Source organism: Arachis ipaensis, chromosome B02 (assembly GCF_000816755.2).
Source record: "Arachis ipaensis cultivar K30076 chromosome B02, Araip1.1, whole genome shotgun sequence".
Taxonomy (NCBI): domain Eukaryota; kingdom Viridiplantae; phylum Streptophyta; class Magnoliopsida; order Fabales; family Fabaceae; genus Arachis; species Arachis ipaensis.
In genome coordinates, this window is record NC_029786.2 from 89503467 (window position 1) to 89528387 (window position 24921).

Below are 24921 nucleotides of genomic sequence, written 5' to 3' on the forward strand. Positions count from 1 at the left end.
CGATAATGATAATAATAATGATGCTGAATGAGCAAAAGATTTCAATAATGCATGATTTATTCCCAAGTTCTCAAAGTGGTAATCATATCCATGTGAGAGAGGGATTTCCAATGAAAGGTTCAATACATTCTGAAACCGAGTATGCTGTTCATAGTTGAATCTCACTCAACTCTCATTGCAATTGCCAACATATTATCACCAACACTAATATTACATTTATTTCTTCAACGGACTTTCATTTTTTTATATAAGTACTCAAATACTACTACTAATAATAAGTATTTATTAAAAGAAAACACACTCAAATCTTGGATTAAATAAACAAATATACGAAACAACTCTTGTATCAAGTTCTAAGAGATAAATTAATGTCAACACAAATTTTAAAAAATAAACTACTCATATATGGTAGATCCTAATCACTCTCAAACAATCATAGTTTATTCAGATAATAGTTTAAATAAATTATTCTCATATATTATAAATCGAACTGTGATTTAGTCCTCCATCACAACCCACTTTCCTTTCTTAGATTTGGACAAAACTAACTCCTCTCCAACCTCTTCAATATGTTCCTTAGCTCCGAAAATCTTAGAATTATGTTTCTCATCAACTGCAGGTGATGGAGTTGGCTCACTCTCACAAGCCTGGATACGCCATCATGTACCAACAAATATAAGAATAATAAGGGTTAAGTACTGAAATCGTCCCTAAGGTTTGGGGTGAAAATCAAAACCGTCCCCGACCTTTTTTTGTTATTAAAAGGTTGTTTTAATTTTTTAATATTATTTTTAATTATTTTTATTAATAATAAAGGGTAATAAGGTAAAAAAAATAAAATTGAAGTGGAAAATGACGATTTTATAACGTTGAGGATGATTTTAATAACAAAAAAGGTCGGAGACGATTTTGATTTTCAGCCCAGACCTTAGGGACAATTTCAGTACTTAACCCGAATAATAATATTTTAGTTACTATGTAAAAACTAAGAACACCATTGTAACAATTTAAATTGGAAATCATTTGACACAAACCTTAGAATTGTCGCATGGACCAGTAGACAAACTCAATAGTTCAGAATTTTCAGGGGACAAAAGGCCCTACAAAATAATTGATTCAATAAAAAGACATTATCAAAATCTGGTTGATCTGTTTTTGCAATACTGAAACAAAAGAAAAAGTTATTAGCCAGAGGGGGTTATAGGGTCAGGATTGTATTTATCCAGGAAAACAGAGACCAAAGAATTCTCAGCACATGAATCACATATGGTTCATAAGAGTTCAGATTCCTTATGTAATAATTTAATAATAGAGTAAAGTATCGTTTTTGTCCCCAACGTTTGGGGTAAATCCTATTTGTATCCCTAACGTTTATAAAAGTGATTCAATGTTATCCTGCCGTTAATTACACATCATGAGCGCTTTAGTTTGAGTTCTAAAAATCTCTTCTTGAAGTTAGAATACAAATGTCTGGGATAGAATCGATGATCTACTCCGAAAAATAACTCATCAAATGTTGAAACTAATTTCTACAACATTTACATAATTCACTTTTCTAGGGACATAATTGAATCCAAACACAAATAGTGGGTATAATATTAAAATCGAACACATCCAAGTCAGACCTAATTGAGAATGAATACATCCAAGTGATAATAAATGAAAAATATAATCTGATTTGTTAATATAATTGATAGTATGATAACATTGAATCACTTTTATAAACGTTAAGGATACAAATAGGACGATTTAAACGTTAGGGACACAAATAGGATTTACCCCAAACGTTGGGGACAAAAACGATACTTTACTCTAAATAATAAGTGGGTATAATAATCTAAATTGTTACTAATTTCCTTATGTAACAATTAAATAATATTTTTTATTACTTAAATATTATTAATATATACACACAACTTGGCCAAATATAAATTTTTTTTTGGGTAGATTAATATTTGCATAAGTGACATATACACAATAATCTTTATATCCCAAAAAAAATTATTAATCAATTTTATTCCGATTAATGGTACACAAAAAACAGATCCGAGACTATCAAAGATTAGCAATACTTTATTAATATTTAAAAAAAAAATCAATTTATTACTTATTATAAAAAAAAAGGTTCAAAAAATTTCTATAACCCAAACGGCCACATATTTATATATGTGAAACAATACTTAAGACATATAAACTATCGCACACAATCGCAACATCTAATACATATACATGTATATTTCTATATATGCAATATTATAATGTAATATGGAACGCATATATATATTGACCCAAAGAAAATAAAACTGAATATTTTGATGATTAAAATATAGATAGCTGTTGGAATAAATAATTTTATTAACTTATATTATCCATATTGAATCACTAAAAATATATTATAATGCGAAAGTATATTTTTACTCATAAAAAATTAAAAATTGATGGAAAGATTTGGATCTTGTGGTTCTTTCGATCTTTCTCAACCAAAGCTTTCTATATTCTAGGCGGCTGAATTACAACTCTTTTGATGGAGAAAGAACAACAAAGGCGGTTTTGGTATATTGGGGACCGAAACTCTGAAGGCACTATTTATATTTGAGCATGGCACCCATTAAATCCTAAAGCCCGAATAAAATAATATCCAAAGTCCAAAAGATAATATCCGATTTTATTCTCATTTAATTCCAAATCAAAAGTAATAATGACTTATTCAATTTACCATTTATAACAATAAATGAAACCACTATTATATAAGTCATTTAATTTAAAATGACATCATTTGTGATTATAATTAATATATGTATCGCCCACAAACAAACTAAAAAAATTAAAATAATTTTCTAACACATATAATATCACCGTACTTTGAAGGGCTGATTTTTTTGGTTATGGAAGATGTGAATGTGTTGTGCCGGGTTATAGATCATAGAGGTACTATACCATTATGTGGGGCAGCTTTTTCTCAGATTTGGTATTAAGAAGTCGGACCATCCGATTTCATTGTTTTTAAATTTTTGTTAGCAAATCGGAGGGTCCGTTTTGGAGGGAGGAAAGATCTGAAATTCACATAAAGCTTATCGGACCCTGCGATTTGTGCATGTATAATTTTTTTTTATTTTATGTAAATGAAGTCGGAGAGTATGTTTTGATTAGAAATTTTTTTGAAATAGGTTCAACAACTCGCTGGGTACGAGTTGTGCATGAGTATAAATTTTTTTATTTTCGTAAAATGAAATCGGATGGTCCGTTTTCATTATTATATGTTTTTTTTTGAATTAGGGTAAACAACTCGCTTGGTCCGAGTTGTGTGTGTATATATATACATGCGAAGGTGTGTAAATCGTAATCAGCCGACCAGATCCAATCTTCTTCATCTTCTTCGACTTCTCTTCTTCTTTCTCATGGTCAAGTGTCGATCTGGTTGTGTTGGAAAAAAGAAAGTTGATAGTGAAATTTCAGTTTTTGTTTAAGTGAGTGAGAGAAATGGAAGATAGAGTTCTTTTGAAAGTGTATTATTTTGGTCAGATTTTGTTGCAGACGTCGGAAGGAGTAAAATTTGTTTGTAAAGATCCGTTAGATGTTATTCCCTTCACAATTTCATTTGAAGAGCTTAAAGGTGTGATTGTGAGAAGATAGATTTGGGGATGTCAAGAAAAATATCATGTATTTTGTACAGATATTCCGTACCAGTATTTGGTGGATTTATTCAATTTCAGACCAAATATTGAATATATAACGGACGAAGTGAGCATGCAAGAGATGTTTTCAATGTATATTGAAAGTCGTGCTCAAATCTCGTTCATCGAGTTGTACATTGAATTCGAACAATCTGAGGCCGACCGAAATATTTTACGGAAAGACTACAATAGTGACAGTGAGGAAGAGTTCGAAAGCAATTACGAAGTTGTTAGTCCAAACGAAAATGAAGATCAAGGTGACGGCACTGTGGCTCTGAATGTGACAGACGTGGCAAATACACTCGCGAACGAAGTACCATTTGAGGAGCCATCTTTTATGCGAGTTTTGGATTTGGAAGCCATGCATGCTCCGGAGTTTCCAGATTATATGAGTGCAGGTACTCAATTAGCATTTGTAAAAGAGTTTATTTAGTCAAGTTTAAGGTAAAAATATTTTGAGTTATTTAGTATTTAGGAACCAGTATTTATTTAGTTATTTAGTTAATTAGGATTTATTAATGAGTATTTATTATAGTATTTATGAAGTTATTTAGGCGATTGGTATTTATTTTTAGTTATTTAGTTAATTTGTATTTATTTAGTTATTTAGTTAATTAGGGTTTATTAATGAGTATTTATTATAGTATTTATGAAGTTATTTAGGCAATTAGTATATATTTTTAGTTATTTAGTTAATTAGGGTTTATTAATGAGTAGTTGTTATAGTATTTATTTTTAGTTATTTAGGCGATTAGTATTTATTTTTAGTTATTTAGTTAATCAGGGTTTATTAATGAGTGTTTATTATAGTATTTATGAAGTTATTTAGGAAATTAGTATTTATTTTTAGTTGTTTTGTTAATTTGTATTAATTAACAGTATGTATTAATGTGTTTATGTTTTTATTTTATTGAGATTGAGATAACAACGTAATGTAAAACTTATTTATATCATTATTGATGTTGTGAGTACTGATTTACTTTTAATTTTGGTCATTAAACAATCGTGTATTAAATACTTATGGTATGGCTGCCGTCCTGGTAGAAGTTTCTATTGTCGCAGATGATGAATTTTCCGTGGGATGAAATTCAGTTCTAGGAAAGTTGTTATTAAGGCGATGAAGGAGTATACCCTCCGAAGAAGTGTAGACTACCGTGTGTGTATGAGTCGGAGCCATTGACATTTTATGCGAAGTGTACACAGTACGAGTCAGGGTGTGGTTGGCTTATCAGAGTTAGCATAATCAGTAGAAAGTCTAATATTATTACAAAAAATCTAAACAACTATTTTTTTTATTTCTAATCTATTATATTACAAAAAAGTCTAAACAACAATTAACTACATTTAAACATATATATTTCTAACTATTCTTTAAAAAAATATTCCTAAATTTCTACAATTAACTATAACTACTTAATTATAACTTCTAATATTATTCCAAAAAATTCTAAAAACTTATTTTTTTTAATAATCTATTATATTACAAACAATTCTAAACAGGAACCAACTACATTTACACCTTATTTAAACATTTATTTCTAAATTTCTATCAATAAAATTATACATTAAGTCACATATCTTCTTCAGTTCAACTCCTAACAACCATAAATATAATTAAATTTCTAAAAATAATAAATATAATTTTGAAATATAAAAAGAATTTAACAAATAAACTTACATAATCAGAATAGTTGAGATATTTTACAATGTGAAGTTCCGGACGATCAACATTTCTAGGTTTTGATTTCTTTGACATTTTAGTTTTTTTTTTTTTTTTTTTTTCCCTCAAATAGATGAAGCAGAAAGCGTTGAGGGAGGAAGAAGATGAAGGGCTGGATGCTGGGTGGGGAAGGAAGGAAAAGTGAAGTTCCTGGGTACGCATGCAATGGAGGGGGTTGGTAGTGTTAACGGGGCACCGTCTGTGGGGAGCACCACGCCAACAACACGTGGTTTGGGGTAGACAACTTGGACGGTCCGCTTTTGGAGGAGGAACTCGTACGGTCCGAGTTCTCTTGTACCAGTCGCACGGTCCGATTAGTGTCTTGCTGACACCACAGGCCGGTAAAACTCCCCTTCTCTCCATTTCCACGTCCTACACAAACTCACTCTCCATAATAAAATTAATTTGCGTACTTTGAAGCACTAATCTAAGGCTTTCTTTTTTATTTAAGCAGAAACGTGTTACTACTTTCATTTTTACAGGCACTGCATAAAAATCGAATTTGAACTTTCTATTTCGTTTTCGCAGACTTCAAATCCAAAAATGAATTTGAAATTTTTACCCACATTTTTGTAGATATGTTGTGCGAAAGTGCTATTTTTTCTGCCATGTTTTCGGAATCCTTCTTTGCAAAAGCGGCAGCTTTTTTGGCCATGTTTTTGCGGGAAACAAACTAATCCATTTTAGTACTTAATGGGTACGAAAACAAAACTAAATACATAAAACGGTATATTTTTGCCTTTGTGTTTAAACTGGTAAATAATATATTTTTGGTGTTTTTTTGGTACTATCATAAATTCATACGTATCGATACGATAAAAATGTGGACAAATTAAAACACGACATGTGAATATATTTTCTACATCAATAAATAATTTTTCTTTTAATAAATATATATCATATCAATATTTTTACTAAACTACCCTTGTACTTTAATAAAAAATAAAAATATTTTTATTTAATTTTATAAAAAAACTTAAATACCCTTTTTCTTACATTGGACAACTACTCTAATCTTTTTAATTTAGTCAAAACTAAATCAACTTTAATTTTACATTTTTAAATCTAAAACAATTTAAAAATCAAAAGTTTGAAACAAAAACATATATGAAAAAAAATGGTATTGATCTTGTTTAGGGTTCTGGACAAAGAAGAACAAAAGGGAGGTGTTTCTGTTAGAGCAACTCCAACGGTAGAAGAATTTTGAGCCTCATTTACTGTGTGTCAGTAAAAGGTGAGGACCTACCATTGAAGCAAATCAAAAGTGAGTTCCTTCACAACGTTCAAAGCAATAGAAGTATTGAATATTATTTATATTATTATATTAAATTAGCCGTTGCAAAACTAGCCGTTGTAAAATTAGCCGTTAGAAACTAGCCGTTACTATGTTACCGTTATTATTAATAAATTGATATTTTGTTACTCTATATATACCACTTAGATACACTTCTATTCTCACACTTTCTACTACTCTTCTTCATCTTCTTCCAAGTTTACGAAATCAAAGTTTTGCTAATATTATTTTTTGTTCGAAAAAATGGATCCAAACCAACTCAACTCTTTCTTCAATTACTTACAAAACTTTTCTCAAATTCCAAATACCCAACAATCTCAAACCTCAAACTCTCAAGTCCCAAATCAAAATTTCACACTACCGAATACATTTTAAAATCCAAATCCACAAAATCTTTCTAATTTCAATTTTCAAGCTCCTTATAATAATCAATTTCCTATATTCTAACCGCAAAATCAAAATTCACAAACACCACATTTTCCATTTTCATCCATATTTAACCCCTCTATTGGAAATGTTACTCCAACTTCTTTGCTGTTTCCAACTCAATTCAGTGCATCAAGACATAACACATCTAGTGTTGGTGGCTCTTCTAACACATCCTCTCATACTCCTATACAATCTAGTCTAAATTCGCAATATTCAAATTTTGCCAACCCTTGTGGATTAGATGCTATCGACCTCAATGATGATGATATTGAAGATCGGAGGCAAGATAATATTCAACACTGGCATTGGAAAGAGGATGAGATGTTGATCAGTGCGTGGTTAAATGTTTCAACTGACCCTATAGTTGGTACCGATCAAAAGGGGGAAATATTTTGGAGTCGAATTCATAGCTACTGTGTAGAATTTTGCTCCGACATGACAAGGGGGGTAGTTGCATGTAAGAAACGATGGTATAAGATCAATAAGGTTGTTGCACAATTTGCTTGTTGCTACGATCAAGCTAGTCGAAACATAAGGAGTGGTTCGAACGCTGATGATATAAAGGAGTTGGCCTATAAAATTTATTTCACAAATTATGGTAAAAAAATTCACTTTTGAGAGGCATTGGAACATGCTTAGGTTGGAGCAAAAATGGAGAAGCCAACTACCTACACAAAGTAGCGGCTCAAAGAGAACCAAGGTTAGTGCAACTGGAGCATACTCATCCTCATCAAACCCAGAAATACCATTGGCTGACGAACTCGGTGTGGACTCTCCCGTTCGCCCACAAGGATCAAAGAAGAGCAAGCGAAAAGGTAAGAAAAAAGCACAAATGTGTGAAGATTTTAGCGAAAAGAAATCATTAGTTGTTAATAAATTATCTCTCATGGAAGATATTAAGAATGTTAGAGAAAAGGAACTAATGGATAGGGAAAAAGAAAGAGAAGAGGAGAAGGAACATAGAGCAAAGATTATGGCAATCAAAGAGAAGGAGTTACAAATTCAAGTGGCAATGAAAGAACAAGAATTACAAGCTCAAGCGGCAATGAAAGAACAAGAATTACAAACTCAGAGGTATATTAAAGAAATGGAGATAAAAGCAAAAGAAAGGAAAATGGAAAGTATGGCCAAGGAAAGGGAAAGGGAGATGGATATGCAAATACTTAATGCTGACACGTCTACAATGAGTGAAAAACGACGAGCTCTTCATGATATTGCATGTGAGAAAATAATCGCCAAGTGATTTACTTAATGGTTCCTTGTATTCGTAGAGTTATGTATTATGTTCTTATTTTTATTGCGTATTACTGGCATGTGATGTAGTTTGTTTTATTTATTTATGATGTAAGTTTTTAAATTAGTCAATATTATTATGCCCTTATTGTTCATGAAAGTGACCGTTGCAAAACTAGCCGTTAACTATCCGTTAATGTACTTATTGCAGACACACTTATAAATATCAACTATCAATGACTCCGCAACTCCACTTCAACTCTTGTTTCTCACCTCGAAAGAGATCTAAAAATTACATTTCTAGATATGGCTAGAAATTTTGATGATATGTTTAATGAGACTTTGTAAGGTAAAAGAAGACGGCAAGATAACACACTCATAGATAATTGGATGGATGAGTGTTTACTCGAAGATTCAGAAAAAGAAGATATCGATAGAAGCTTTATCCCAATTACTCGTAGATGGATCAACAGAGATCGAGAAGCAGGACATGATCGCCTTTTTCAAGATTACTTTGCAGATGAACCGGTGTATAATGCTGACATTTTTCGACGGAGATTTCGAATGAGAAGACATGTGTTCCTTCGGATAGTAGACGCTCTCTCAAACGTCTATCCGTATTTTCAAAAGAGGGTTGATGCAACTGGAAGAATAGGCTTGTCGCCACTCCAGAATGTACTGCTGCGATACAGATGTTAGCATATGGCGATGTTGATGATTATGTGCGCATAGGCGAGAGCACTACAATTGAATGCTTGGAAAAATTTGTTAAATGTGTCATTTCGGTGTTCGAGGATGAATACTTGCGAAAACCCAATCCAAATGACGTACAACGCCTACTACAAATGGCGGAGGGTCGTGGCTTCCCTGGCATGTTGGGTAGCATTGACTGCATGCATTGGCAATGGAAAAATTGTCCAAAGGTGTGAAAAGGTATGTACATGAGTGGTTATCGTGGGGTTGCAACTATAGTACTTGAGGTTTTAGCATCTTCAGACTTTTGGATATGGCATGCGTTCTTTGGAGTTTCTGGTTCAAATAACGATATCAACGTGTTAGATCGTTCTCCAGTATTCGATGATATTCTAAATGACCGTGCTCCAGAGGTAAATTATACTATTAATGGTAATAATTATACTATGGGATACTATTTAGCAGATGGTATTTATCCTGAATGGGCTACATTTGTCAAATCAATCTCAAAGCCACAAGGGGAGAAACGCAAGTTATTTGCACAATACCAAGAAGGGCAAAGAAAAGATGTAGAGCGAGCATTCGGTGTGTTGCAAGCACGCTTTGCAATTATACGTGGTTCAGCTCATTTTTGGGAAAAGAAGAAGCTTGCCAACATAATAAGAGCTTGTATTATATTGCATAATATGATTGTTGAAGATGAAAGAGACACTTATGCAAGAAATTTTGCTCAAGGCTTAGAGTATGATGATGTCGAAAATGGCTTATCACAACCTCAACTGGGGGAAGAAGATTTTGCACCATACCATCAATTTCTCCAAAAAAATGCCCAACTTCGAAATAGGCAGCAGCATAGACAATTGAAAGAAGACTTGATTGAACACATATGGCAATTTCATAATGTTTGTCGTCAACTATAAAGCTTAACTATGTTTTTCTTTGTATTAAGTAATTTTACAAATTAGTGTATCCCCGAATTATATATTGTATATTATTGTTATATATGAATTTATTTAATATTAATATCTTTTAATAGTGGATTATTTTTAAATTTATAAATTTAAATTACATTATTGAAAAAAATTAATTACATTAATTTCAAGTATTTTAATTAATTAATTAAGTGGGACCACAACAGGGACTAAAGTTAGTTCCTCCTAATGGAGAATAGAGAGATGCTTTGAGTTCCTATTTACTGTTTATGACGCAAAAGCTGATGTGGAGTTACTTTTTATGACAGGTGGACCATAAACAGAAATTGGAATGAGTTCCTTATTAGAGATGGTCTTATTCCCAATTTGGGTAACTAACTTAATTAAGCTCTTTTTGATAAAATAACTTAAACAATAAATGACTCTGTTAAAAATAACTTATAAATAAGTTATTTTGTGTTTGGATTTTTAACTCTAAAAGTGCTTATTTTAAAGAAATGTAATGAAAAGTAAAAGTATTATGAGAGAAGTCATTTTTTTAACTTCTCTATAAGCTTCAAAATAGCTTCTTAGAAAGTTACAATTTTATTTTAAAAATTGCACCCGACATTAATACTGCTACTTTTCATAAGTCAAAAATAAAAAAAAAGCTACTTCTAGAGTTTTCCAAACGGACCCTTAGTCCGTCTCCTCTCTGCTCTTCTTTCTCCGAAGCTCTCTTCGTCTCGTTTCCACTCTGGTCTTCTCTCTCAAGCACTGTTCATCTCATCTTTGGCCAAGAAGAAAATGAAGCTCTGTTCGAATCGCCTCCCCTCCACAACTCCCTGTCGATTTTATGTTCCTCCACGACCTCCTCGTGTACGCCCTCAGCAACCCGTGGGAGGAGTTCTTGCTAGTTGCCGGAGCCTCCACCAGCAAGAACCTCGGCATCTTCTGCTTCAACGAAGACGACACCCAAGCCCTGCTGTGCCAGGTTTTCACGGTCCACCCTCGCCTGCGTGACAGCTCCAAAGTTGTTCCCGTTGCACTCAACAAGGTTCCCTAAGTTGCTCCTCTCTTCTCTCTCTCTCAGTAATTTGATTCACCTTATGGTGTTTTATTGATCCACTTTATTGAATTGCTTGGTAATGACTTTTATTGCTTTTTTGAATTGACGTGACATTTGGCAATATCCAAGTATGGTTATGATTATATGGACGCTTATGTACTTGTATTCATGGATATCAGAGATGATTGAACCTATTCTTGATTATTGTTTCTGGTTATAATATTTGAGCTATCTAGAATGGCTATGTATGTGTATGTGGATGAGCTTCATCATGAATGAATTTGGTTAATGTTTCCTCTATTGTCTTTGCTACAAGAAATGCTACTATCCCATTGGTCATATTTCACTCAAGCTCTATGTTTCAGTTCATCAAAATTTATGATAAATTAAGAAACAGGTTGCTTTAATTCATCCCGGCTGCTGTTTTCTCCTTATTGCATGTGGCAAGTGAAATTTCATTGCGAAGAGATGGCAGCGACGACAGAAATGTCAATGTCTTTGTTCAAAGGAGGTAGCATGTTGCTTTGCCTTTTGGTTCATTATTTCTTTCTTTCTTTTACTTTAGGCATAGCAAACAATAAATAAGTTAGGAAAAGTACTAATTCAGCTTTTTGGTACTGAATGGTATGCTGGATTGATTTCACCATGTCATAGTGACATGTATTTATCTCAATAATGTTTAATGATCTGTAGTGGTTTTCTTAATACTTTTGTCTTTTGTATATTGTTATTGTAATTGGAGAACTAGCTTATCTAGTGACCACTTTTCAGTTCCATAAGATTGATGAAGGGAGGGAGTATGCAGAGTTTATGCATTTTCCAATGAAGAAGTTTACTGAGTTTGGTAATTCTGCAATACGAACTATTTGTTCCTTTTTAATAGTCAGTCTTTTTTCTTTCTCATTTTCCCGTCGTGTATGTATTGTACTTAATCTGATAAATGTTGCTTACGATTATTTTGTAATAACTAAGTGATAACCTGTTCTAATAATAATAATAACAACCAAGAATTCTCAAACTCTATTGTTAACCTGTACAGTCCTACAAGTTTAGAAGTTTAGTTTCCCATATTCATTCAAGAGTAAACTCTTTAGTGGATACTAATTTTCCTTTTCTTTAGTTACTATTTGGCAAGAGATCTCTGATGAGACTGACAGAGAAACTGGTCGCTCCAAGGGCATTTCTTCTGTTCCTATCCATCTTAGTATCTACTCCCCTCATGGTGAGACAAGATTTATAGAACATATTTAGTTTCAGCAGCAACATTATCATGCGTCCTTCAATTATTTTCAAGTTTGAAAAATTTGTTTCATCCATTTAATTTGGTGATTTTGACAGTTGTTAATCTAACACTGGTTGATCTTCCTGGACTTACAAAAGTCGTCGTTGGTGTGTTCTAAGACTTGAATTTTTCTTATAAACATTAAGACCAGATTTCTAGCATATATTATGAAAAAAAGAAACGTTTATAGTAATCACTAAATTTTGATCAGGTTATTACAGAGGGTCAACCAGATAGCATTGTGCAAGACATTCTACCAAGCACTCCTTCCTGCTTTGGCAATTGAATTATGCTAGATGATTTTAAAGGAAAGAGGAGATATGTCATGGTGCTGATAGTTTGTGAAAGCACTGCTGAGGGAATGTAGAATTTGCTTATTACATTCAAATCTGCATGATTGAACTATGCTGGATAATTTTGAATTTCTTTAGGGTGTATGCAATATGCTTTTTAATTTGTAATCTGTCCATAAATATCCATTTTTCTTCTTGTTTTGAATACTAAGGTGCCTTGAAAATTTTATATATTGTGAATTTTATAATGGACAAAAGGTTCTTTTCGTACTTTTATATTGCATGCTTTCAGATTCTCAATCTAGAGAACAAAGTTAAAATTGTTTAAAAGGACTAATCTTAAATGGTTCATTATCGGTTCAAAACTTAATCCCTAGAATAAAATGCAGCCAAATAGAGAAACCTGTCACAAGCAAAACCAAATTATGCATCAAACTTGCTTAGCTTATAAAAGATTATGGAAATTAGTTAAAAGATCCAATAATTTGTACCCATAGTTTCATTCAGCACAGACATATGGACCGATCAACCTTCTTTACACTTATACTTTTATTTTTAGTGTTGTTTCCAGTAACTGAAAGAACAGAACACACCAATCCCAACAATAATGGACTACTGCTATATGCTTAGCCTATTGGTATATAAATAAACATAAAGAAAAAGATGCATACAAATATAAAAAGTTGAAGAAAATGACAAAATTGACTTCAAGAGTGAAAATCTCAGCTTTTCTTGTTATCTTATCTTTGAATTTTTAATTAGCACATATATAAAACAAGCTTTTAAATGCTTGCTATGATTTATTCTATGGCATTGCACTTTTGTCACATTTGTATAGAGCGTTAAAATGTCTTTGCATGCATGATTTTTACTTCATGAAAAATAAAAGATAAGACATAACCGATGCTATTTATAAATATAATATAATAATAATAATATAAACTTTAAGATAAGGTATGAACTAATGGAATTACATTCAATATACTATTAGAATATTTCATTCACCATTTTTACATTTCGCTAATCATCCAGTAGTAATCATGAACTTTCAACTAAGAGAATCTTAGATCCTTCATGTCCAAGCTATGAAGAAGGGTAAGTACTTCATGAAGCAACAATGTCTATGTACAAGAAGCTTCAACAGCAAGACTTTTAGTTACTCTTCTCCATGGATCTCCAAATGTATCAATTGATACTTTAATTTTACAGATGCTTGATCCAATGCAGGCCTGTGTATATAATCAAAGAAAACTATGAGTTGATTCGGCGTACGATACGATACAAAGTAAAATGAAAAATAACTAACAAAGGTACCTAAGAAAATGTTATTTAAAGTTGTGTGTGTATCACCTTCTTAACAATGGATAGAGCCTTGTTGCTGCTGCAGCTACCATGGTTGAAGTTCCCACAAGTCCCACTCGGCGTGCCAAAATTGGCAAATTTAATAGAAGAGATGATCTGCTTAGTATTAGGACACTCTAGTGACAAAACTGGCCCTCATCTTCTTCCTGATTCTGAGGGTAAGTTTGATTGTGGGTTCCACTGTCCAACACTTCGACTAGATAGACCAAGTCTTCACCTTGAAGACCAATCTGCATTCACAAAGATATATATTGTGTATCCTTCTAACAATGTATCTAGCTAGCTAGATACAACCAAGAATCAACAGTGACAGATAAAAGCAAACGGAATGTAACTTGATATGACCATTGTTGGGAGGAGAGGTCAATAGTAGTTCCATTCTTCAATCCTTTCAATGTCACTGGCCCAGGGATCCCAGCACCCCATGTGTCAAAGAAAAATCTATAGTTCTGATTTGTATAAGAATCATATAAGCTTATATGTATAGCATGGAAATATTATGACTTCTAGTTTCTAAATCACATAAGGAGAAAAGATAACAAGGCCAATGCTTCAAAGAAACAAAATTTCCTCTATTAAAGATGCTTATATAGTATATAGTATATATATTCAAAAAAGAAGAGAAAGAGGAATTACTTGAAGACCCACAGTTAAACTCAAGAGATCAAACTGTATTCTTCCCAGCTACAAGTGTGATGGGGATATCCACATTGACTTTTAGCATTGCCACTGTTTCCTTTTCCATTTCCTGAAAATATACTTTCACTAATATTATTTGAAAGAAGGAAAGCCTTGAAGAAACGATTGAATTGTCTTCACGTGATCAGGTTCAAGCCGTAAAATCAGTCACTGATGCAATTTACCTGCAAGCTTTCCATTTATGAAAGCATGAAGGGCATGTCCAAAGGATTCGATGTGAAGAACAGTTTGAGCACTAAAATCATCTTCAAAATTAATGCTTCAAATGAAAAAAAAAAAGATCATAATGGATCATGCATAGATTTCAAATCAGATAGAAGAAAGCTTTTTCAACCATTGAGAGGCCTATATACCTTAATGAGTACCACTAATAGTCACTTATCAGCAGTGGTATTTATTTGCTCTACTAATCCAAATTTTGAGAATGAATCATTCTTTGACCTCTAGTCAGTCGCCCAATTCTACATACATATGCTTTTCAAGAAGCTATCCACACACTCCTGCACATATTTTGGCCAAAATGAAAACTTGTGATTTCTTAGCTTCTTCTTAATTATTAAAAATTTCCATTTAATTTGCTTCTATGGTTGTCTAATACAAAGGACATTGAAAATTTTAGTGTTTTCATATAAAAACTAATATGGCAACAAACGTGGAATTATCAAGAGAAAGTAGGGAGAATGCCTACGCTGAGAATGCTTGCTATAAGGAGACCGCGAAACTTGTCTAAAAATGAAACCACCGTACTGACTCAGTGAGTTAAAAGTGAACATGTGTTTATCATTAAAAATATACTCAACCTGGTAGAGTTACAACCCTATTGGGAGTAGCCTATAACCATTAAATCTTTTTTCTGTAACTTATGAATAGTATTAGAAGATACAATCAAAGTTTAACAGATCTTAGAACCTCAAATAGAACTAAAAATCTATCAACAACATACTTCTCTATCCTGATTAGATGTAGGGGATAAAGTCCTTAACAACCACATGCAAATAAATGCCACATTGTACATAAAACTAAAGGTTTTCTTGCATTTATGTCTGTGATTATAGGCGGATAAGTAGAAATAACATACAGACTACACTAATCCATAAATAGAAAAAGGTTCTATTTACTACACAATAAACCAACTGAATGTGAAGTATGAGCTTCAGAATCATAAAACTCAACACAAACATCAAGCCTAAATTTGATCAACCAAATAAAATAACTAGCCTATGGTACACAACAAATTATAACATCAACTGAAACATAGAGCTTGAGTAAAATATGACCAATGGGATAGTAGCATTTCTTGTAGCAAAGGCAATAGAGGAAACATTACCCAAATTCATTTATGATGAAGCTCATCCACATACACATATATAGCCATTCTAGATATAGCTCAAATATTATGACCAGAAACAATAATCAAGAATAGATTCAATCATCTCTGATATCCATGAATACAAATACATAAGCGTCCATATAATCATAACCATACTTGGACATTGCCAAATGTCACGTGAATTCAAAAAAGCAATAAAAGTCATTACCAAGCAATTCAATAAAGTGGATCAGTAAAACACGATAAGGTGAATCAAATTACTAAGAGAGAGAGAGAGAAAGAGAAGAGAGAAGCAACTTAGGGAACCTTGTTGAGCGCAACGGGAACAACTTTGGAGCCGTCACGCAGGCGAGGGTCGACCGTGAAAACCTAGCGCAGCAGGGCTTGGGCGTCGTCTTCGTTGAAGCAGAAGAGGTCGAGGTTCTTGCTGGTGGAGGCTCCGGCAACCAGCAAGAACTCCTCCCAGGGTTGTTGAGGGCGTACACGGGGAGGTCATGGAGGAACATAAAATCGACAGGGGTCATGGAGGGGAGGCGATTCGAACAGAGCTTCATTTTTTTCTTGGCCAAATACGAGACGAAGAGAGCTTCGGAGAAAGAAGAGCGGAGAGGAGACGACCTAACGAAAACACCTCCTTTTTGTTCTTCTTTGCTCAGAACCCTAAACAAGATCAATACAGTTTTTTTTTTTTTTTTTCATATATATTTTTGTTTCAAACTTTTGATTTTTAAATCACTTTTTTATTTTTAATATTGGAGGAGGAATGGTGTATAACAACGTTATGGAGGTGCATGGTGCTTAACCGGAGTGTGACGGCCTAGATCGAAGAAATCGGACGGTCCGTTTTGGAGAACAGTAATCGAACGATCCGATTACTGGCTGGGCAGGTACACAAATCGGACCGTCTGATTTGCGCCCCCAGCCACGTGTCGCGCATGCAAGTTGGCCCAGCAAAGATGAAACACTTCCAACCATACGAAGCTCCCTTAAGCCAGTTTCACTTTCTCTTTCACTTTGTTCCATTTCTCCTCTCCCATAAACCCCACCCCCAGCCACGGTAGTTCACTCCATTGTTGAAGGTTTCAGCTAAAAAAAATTGGACCACACAAAAATTATGCCTAGAAAAAGAAGAATAAAAGATGTCAATCATCCGGAGTTCTACATTGCTAATTATCTTGATCATCTTAATTATGTAAGTTTTTATTTTGAAAATTTTTATTTTAGTTAAAATAATAATTATAATGTTAGAGATTAGTAATAGTTTATTATAGTGATAATGTTAGAAATTAGTGGAGTAATAATTTTTAGATATTTGAGTTTAATTAAAATAATATTAGAGATTATTGGGTATTAATATTGTTTAAATATGTTACATTATAATAATAAATTAATTATTATTATTAATAGAATAATTGCAATAATAATATTGTTAATAATAATACGGTTATTAAAAAATTTGGATGTATGATAAATAGAATAACTAATATTAATTGTTATGCATCCGTTTATTGTAATAATAATAATTATTACTGCTAATAGCGTAATAGTTTAATTATCAGTAGAATATAGTAGTGCTAATATTGTTGTGTTATGTACGTGTGAAATTAAATAAGTTAATTAATTTTAATTATTAATAATAAATAATTTTTTTGTAGTTACTTAATATTGTATTAGTCGTTCGTAAATAAATATTATGAATTAAAAATTATTGCATTAATTATTTATGTTATAAGTTTAATATAAATATTTAATAAAGGGTTAGTGATTGATTTATTATTGTATGTTTGCTGTTAGAATAGAATAAAATAGAGTAGTTAGTTATTTGAGTATTAGTAGATAATATAATAGTTATTTGTATAAAGTATTGTTATTATTATTATTATATTTATTGATTCTTATGTGTTACTGGTTATTTGATAATGAAAATTTGATTCTTTTAAATTTAATTTGTTAATTTATTAATATTATTGTTCTTGTTTAGGGATCTAGAATGTTGCAATGTGACCACTACATGCCGCCGGATCGGTACAATCCAATAGTGGAGGGGTTTTTACAGGACACCGGCTTTTATCATGTTTCACAGATTGAAGTTGTCCAATGTCAGTCGGCATTGGTTAATGCTCTGATTGAGAGATGGCGCCCCGAGACTCACACCTTCCATTTTCCGGTTGGTGAGTGTGCCGTGACACTGGAGGATGTGGCGTTAATTTTTGGTTTTCCGACGAATGGTTTGCCAGTTACGGGACCGACACTGAGTAGTTATGAGGCGTTAGAGGCTGAATGCTTGGATCAATTTGGTGTTGCACCTAAGCAGGCAGACTGTAGGGGAAGTTTCATCAAGTTGACGTGGTTTCGAGCATTGAAGGATCGGTTAGTGTTGGTTGATGATATCCAGATTCAGAGGTACGTGAAGTGCCACATAATGTTATTGTTTGGGACCGTTATGTTTGGAGATAAGTCTGGAGCAGGGGTGCACTGGAAGTTTTTGCCGTTACTCCGTAACTTTGCCGGGATCATACAGTTCAGTTGGGGTTCGGCATGCTTGGCACACCTGTACAGAGCGTTGTGTAGGGCAACTCGTGTCGACTGTAAGGAGATTGATGGTCCGCTGACACTCTTGCTTGCCTGGGCTTGGATCCGTCTACAATTCATTGCGCCGATTCCTAGCAATCCTCGAATCTTTCCGATTGCAAATAGGTAAAATTAATTACTAAACGCTTTGAAATAATGTATCTTAAATTGAATTGATAAATGTAAATTAACGAATTGCCTGATGTCAGGTGGCATAACTGGGAACGTCAGAATCGGCCTTACAGATTTCGTACCCTTGAGCACCTTAGGAGAGACCTGGATGTTCTGCAAGAAGGACAGGTTTGTTGTAATAAACACCGATGTTGACGATAAGTTTCTGCAGATACGGAGCCTTGAATTTTCTCAGAAAGTTGGACTCTATGTGTCTGATGCAGAACATGTGGAATGCTCTTGGAGGAGACCAAGCTCCGTTACTACGAGCAATAGCAGCTCTAATGGAATCGTGCCGATCGGAGATAAGGCCCACACCATCACGTGTCACAACATGCTGTCTCAGGTTACTAAGAAAAAAGTGCCAAGTCTCAGATGTCTCTCCCTCAACTATCGCAAATGCAATTGGCACGATGTTGTTGTTGCCATCCTGTGGCACTGCAACCATCAAACAACCCTTGTACTTTCCATACAAATGAGTTCCGTCTACCTGCACTATTGGCTTGCAATATCTGAATGCTCTAATACAAGGGTAATAACTCCAGAAGTATCGGTGTAGTACACGAATATTAGGAACCAAGTCATCTTCCTGATACGCAGGCATCGTTTCAAAATGAACGATTGCGGATGGCTCCTTGTGACACATGGCCTCAAACCATATCGGCAAGGCTTCGTACGAAGCTTCCCACCCTCCGAAAATTGACTCCACTGCCTTCTGTTTTGTCAACCATGCTTTGCGATAACTTATGGTGTAGTTAAACTTTGTCTGTACTTCCGCAATCACTGATTTCACCCTTATAGACGGGTCAACTTCTACCAATGGCTTTATTGCTTCTGCAACTGTGTTGGAATCCAGCTTCGAATGAACTTGAGAAATGGTGGCCCTAGTACAGGTGTGACTTCCATTGTATCTCCTTATCTCCCAACAGAACTTTCTGGACATTTTGCTCACCCTGATCAGCCAATCACATCCTGCACCATATTGGGTGCATTTAGCATAGAATGTCGTCGGTTCTGACTCATGCACCCGATAATCTACGCCTCTGCGGATTGTATAATCTTTCATCGGTTTAATTACTACCTCCCTAGAACTGAATTCCATTCCCACAGTAAATTCGCCATCTGGCATAAGGGGAAGCTCTGCTGCAATCACATCACAAATTGTAGAGTTGTCACAAATAATAATCTAATAAACTAATAATCACAGAACAATGGAAAACGTAGTTGTCAAAACCGATCCGGTCATCGAACCGGTCAGGTCACCGGTTGAACCGATTTACCCAGTCGGTCTGGTCAAACCGGTCAGTCCAGTCGAACTGGTCGGTCCGGTCGAACTTGATGGTCCAGTTGAACCGGCCGGTCCGGTCAAACTGGTCATTCCAGTCGAATTTAACCAACGATGACGGAAAATACTACATTTCTCAGCCAACAGGTTCACTTCATAATTAAACAGAAGACTTACTTATTGCATGCTATATTTTGCCTATTTACCGTTGTCTCTACTGTTTGTCATAAACTCAAAACCCATGCACAAATCATACTTTAACAAATCTTAATTTAAATTGATGGCTCACCTGCATTTACATATTGAGGAAACTCCGGTGCATGCATGGCCTCCAAATCCAACGACCGCATGAAACTCGGCTCCACAAACGGCTGCTGGTTTGCTAGTGCATTTGCCACATCCCCCACATCTGCCACCATAGCCTCGTCAGCTTGATCTTCGTCTACACCCGGATCAACAACCTCGTAGTTACTTTCGAACTCTTCTTCACTATCACTGTTGTAATCTTCCAATTCAATGTCTCGGTCCGCTGTAGATTGCTCGAACTCGACATACAGTTCGATGAACGATACTCGCGACCAACTTTCAAGATACACTGAAAACATTTCTTGCATGCTCGCTTCGTCGGTCACGTATTTCGTTTGAAATTGCACGAACCCACCAAAGACAAGTACAGGATATCTGTACAGAACACACGACACTCTCCTAGATATTTGAGAATCCATCTTCTCACAAATGACACCTTTTAATTCTTCAAATGAAAGTGTGAATGGAATAATAATATCCAACAGATTTTCACACACAAATTTTACTCCTTCTGATGTTTGTAATAAAATTTGGCCATGATAATACACTTTTAATCTTACTCTATCATCCATGATAATAGAGAAGAGCAGATATACAAAGAAGAAGAAGAGATCTGCAGAGAAAAAGTTGAGAGACTTGTAGCACCGGAGAAGAAGAAAATGAAATGGGCTGCTCAGCTTGGGTAGGAACATATATATATATATATATATATATATATATATATATATATATATATATATATATATATCACACTCAAATCGGACCATCCGACCGTTTGCATTGCCTTTCGAAATTTTTTGAACAAAAAAATCGGATAGTCCGATTACTAAACAGCCCGTCCAAAAAATTTGAAACCCAGAAATCGCTGGGTCCGATTTGGGTGCTCTTCGAATATTTTTGAATGCAGCCCTAAAATCGCTCGGTCCGATTTGGTTGGGCCAAAAAACGAATATCTCCCTATGCAACAAATCGCATGGTCCGTCTTCCATGCACGCAACCTCACCACGCACAAATCGGACGGTCCGATTTGTGCCCCTCTCCCCTGATTGAAATCGGACCGTCCGATTTTCCGCCGTCAACTAACCGCCGTCACACCTGTGTTAAACACCTCCCAGCTCCATAAACGGGCGTTACACCAAACCTTCATATGTTAAAAAATCAGCCTTTTTAAATTGTTTCAGATTTAAAAATGTAAAACTAAAGTTGATTTAGTTTTGACTAAATTAAAAGGATTAGAGTAGTTGTCCAATATAAGAAAAAGGGTCCATTCAACCTTTCATGGCTGCTACCAACATAAGGTATCAAGCGCTTCACATCACTCAAAACCCTAGGTGACAATTTCCGTCCAAAAGATAGATGGTGTACGACATGTGACATGTTCATTTGAGAAGCATCGAAAGAATGGGCATCAGATCTAGCTGATATAACCAAATCTCCTGGAACCTGCAGAGTTGGAAACAGCTTGCATTCAGCATAATATTAAAATCTATAATGTTTTCAGTAAAGATAGGTCAAATTCCCAGTTTAGTTTACTATTTTTCTTTTGATATAAACAAAAGAATACAATGGACGAAAAAGACAAGTGTAAAAACAAGCAAGGAATCAAAAGCATCAGTTATTTGGAAAGCAATGTAAGAAATCCTAGATGATGCTCATATTTGAAAAGTGAAAACTAGGAAGCAAATTTTGCTTTACATCACTGTGTTAGGCTAGCTTTAGCCATCTGGGAGTTTACCTTTTTGACACGCACATATCCTTCAATTCTACATCCCCCAGCTAAAGGTGCACAGCGGCTCCTGTACTCTGTACCATTGGATTTATCCTCCAAACCTAGCTTCTGAGATTCTGCAGGGAGAGAAGCCACTAACTTCTCCATTGTCTGTAGTGAAATACTTCAGCTAAATTTCACTTTTCAATGGATATGTTTAATTACATTTCAAATCATCATGCAGACAGAAAGTTAATTCAAATTTACTAGAACAAAGAAAATATAATACGTACCTTGACTAGGCTATCTGTATCACGATCTCCATAATAGGACTCATGATCATGATCTCCATGGTCATCTCTGAAATAGGAAGCATATTTTTAAACTTATATTCAATCCAAAATCTCTAAAACTAATCACAGAGACACAGACCAAAGAGTTGCAATATTCAGGTAGGATGCACATAAAAAAAAGGAAGAAGAAAGAAAAAGAAAAAGATATGCATATTGATCATGTAGATTTTGTTAGAAATGAATTGACATAGGTTTAAGTGCGAGGGAATGAGGGATAACAACATATTGAAATAGAATAGACATTGTCTACATGTAAAATTGGAAAGTTGATGGATGAAAATCCCCTCAACATCTAAGTTTTCCTTACCATTACATGTGTCAGGACACACATCCCGTAAGACCCTTCTTTCAATGTTAAACCGATTTACACTAACACTTGCAACCTTACATTTTCTTACTGCTTCTGTCATTACTCTCAGCCTTTCATCATTTCTCCCATTCTAAACAGAGTTTAAGGACCACTCCGATAATCTTTTAGAGGCACCAAAACAGTAATATCATATCCATGAGAAATGCAATATCTAGAAAATAAACAAGCACCATAAAAGGTACATAATATCTAAAGGGATACAGAGATGAGCTACTTATTATTGCTCAAAAACTGAATAAAAAAAAAAGTTATTTGTATTATAACCTGATATCACTTCCTTTACGGAAGATACGAATTGATGGATACCCTTGTATGTGATGGCTGCATTTGATGAAAAATATGGTTGAATGGCAAAAGGTAAACATGAGGATGCCAAATGAAATTACAGAAACACAAAAACTAACAAAAATGACATAAGAAAAAATCACATTACAATAAAGAACATGTATTTCAAATTCATATTCAACTTGAAAAAGTATAAGTATAAAACTTCATGTCCATCTTGTGAACAAGGAGATAACTAAATTACAAATTAAGAAAAGAGAAAGATTGTAGAAGGAGATAAGTAAATTAGCTGAATCTTTGTTTTTGAAGGGGAACAAAAGCAAGAAAAGTTTTGAATTTTAATAGTACCTCCGGCATAAATCTCCTTCAACAATTATATCAAAAGTAAGCTACATGAAACCTAACAAAAGTGCATCATTGAATCAAAGGAATTAGCTCATTTTAAAACAGAGATGTGCATCAGACAGCAAAATGAGCACATAAGAGTTCATTGTTAACCAAAACAGGCAATGAGAATTTACACAGCAGCAGTGTAAAACATCAGTCTCAGCAATTTCCATTAACCAACCCTAATCCTAACAACTCAAGAACAATTGAACAAACTAAATATAATGAACTACAAACAGTGATTGCACAGACAGCAGCATTAAGCAAGCAAGACCTAATCCACTATCCACGCCAGATTCTCTAATCTAACCAAATTGAAATTAGCTAAACAAAACTAACTAAACAATATTAATTAACTAATTGCAATAACAGAGTGAATTAAATAGAGAGAAAGAAGACCTGGGAAGCACAGGGGTGGTAATGAGAGAGAGAAGAAATGATGGTTGGGTCCTAGTAGCGACGGTGGTGCGCCGGTAGAGAGGCGGCGGCGCGGCGGCAGTGGGTCGCCGAGAAGGTTGTCGCGGACGAACGGTGGGTGGAAGGAGGGTGAGAAGAGAGAGAGACTAATGGGAGTAAGGGAGTGAGAAAGGGAAGAAGACGCGAAAAGAGAGGGAGGAGGAGGTCGCCGGCGTTGATGGTGGCTGACGGAGGCGCCGCTGTGCGGCGGTGATGGAGGCAGGGGCCAAGGAAGAAGAATGGAAGGGAAAAAGGAAGAAGGAATAAGAAAAGGCAGAGAATTGGGTGAGGTTACCAAAATGGCGTCGTTTTTGTCTCTAGGGACTTATATGTCCTGTTACGAAATGCTCTATGCCATTTGGCCTCCGTTACGGCCACCTCAGCGCCACCTCTGCCAACTCATTCTTTTCCGTCCAGTGCAAACGGCTGAATTTAACGGAAGGACATAAATATCCACGTTTTTCAGGGGTCAGAGGCTTGAATGTATTTTTCATTTCTTGAGGACGAAAATGTCCGCGAAAAAAAAAGTCAGGGACGAAAATGTCCTTTACTCTAATAATATTATATATCATCTAAAAGGTCATATTCAGTCTCTTGAAAAATTAGACAATCGCATGAAAAATTTAAAAATTTCACTAACATGCCAAACATGAAAAAATAAAAAATAAAAAATACAAAAATCAGTTCTTCCAATAAAACTTGTTACAAGATGCAATCTCCTCAAGCTGGTGAAAATCAAACGGCTCCATTACTTGGTTGGTGTAAGCGGCTCAAAGGAGGTGTTCCATCTTTGGCTACTTTTATATTTCTTCTTCTCATTTTGTTTTATTCTTCTTTTTAAATTTTTTCTTCTTTTATGTGTTTTTTTTTTCATTTAAAAATTGTGAAAAAAAAAGAAGAAAGATAAACATAGAAAATGTGTATAAGAAATAAAAATGCTTAAATCTTTTTACACAAAATACATAAACATATCAATTTTGAATTGGAAGCAAACTCATTGATTGACGATACAAAAACTTTTTAATAATAAGCACAAAATT

At 34.4% G+C, this 24921-nt stretch overlaps 2 protein-coding genes, 1 long non-coding RNA gene and 1 pseudogene across 17 annotated transcripts; 2 read left to right on the forward strand and 2 right to left on the reverse strand.

Moving 5' to 3' along the window:
- LOC107627576 lies at positions 8695-9963 on the forward strand (annotated as a pseudogene).
- On the forward strand, positions 10635-12868 carry LOC107625658 (dynamin-related protein 12A-like). 5 transcript variants are annotated; one of them, XR_001617337.2, is made up of 5 exons: positions 10637-11534; positions 11795-11867; positions 12144-12245; positions 12362-12412; positions 12517-12868. XR_001617337.2 is itself a non-coding variant. In XM_021116126.1 (5 exons), exons 2-5 carry the CDS (start codon positions 11834-11836, stop codon positions 12589-12591), a joined length of 252 nt encoding a protein of 83 aa, XP_020971785.1. In that variant the 5' UTR covers positions 10637-11534; positions 11795-11833; the 3' UTR covers positions 12592-12868. The 5 variants fall into 5 exon arrangements, 3 of the variants coding, with proteins under 3 accessions (XP_020971786.1, XP_020971784.1, XP_020971785.1); XM_021116126.1 differs by having other exon boundaries at positions 12527-12868; XM_021116127.1 differs by lacking the exon at positions 11795-11867 and having other exon boundaries at positions 10635-11534.
- Positions 13518-16693, reverse strand: LOC107625659. 11 transcript variants are annotated; one of them, XR_001617344.2, is made up of 6 exons: positions 16296-16690; positions 15013-15159; positions 14597-14918; positions 14296-14409; positions 13949-14190; positions 13518-13827 (listed from the first exon to the last, which is right to left on the reverse strand). It is a non-coding gene; the product is annotated as an uncharacterized LOC107625659 (long non-coding RNA). The 11 variants fall into 11 exon arrangements; XR_002357749.1 differs by having other exon boundaries at positions 13551-13827; positions 14597-14708; positions 14824-14918; positions 15013-16683; XR_002357751.1 differs by having other exon boundaries at positions 13551-13827; positions 14597-14708; positions 14824-14830; positions 15013-16682.
- On the reverse strand, positions 21541-24375 carry LOC107627577 (protein disulfide-isomerase 5-3-like). Its single transcript, XM_016330410.1, has 6 exons — positions 24271-24375; positions 23825-23988; positions 23018-23074; positions 22324-22390; positions 22058-22201; positions 21541-21765 (listed from the first exon to the last, which is right to left on the reverse strand). Exons 1-6 carry the CDS (start codon positions 24373-24375, stop codon positions 21541-21543), a joined length of 762 nt encoding a protein of 253 aa, XP_016185896.1.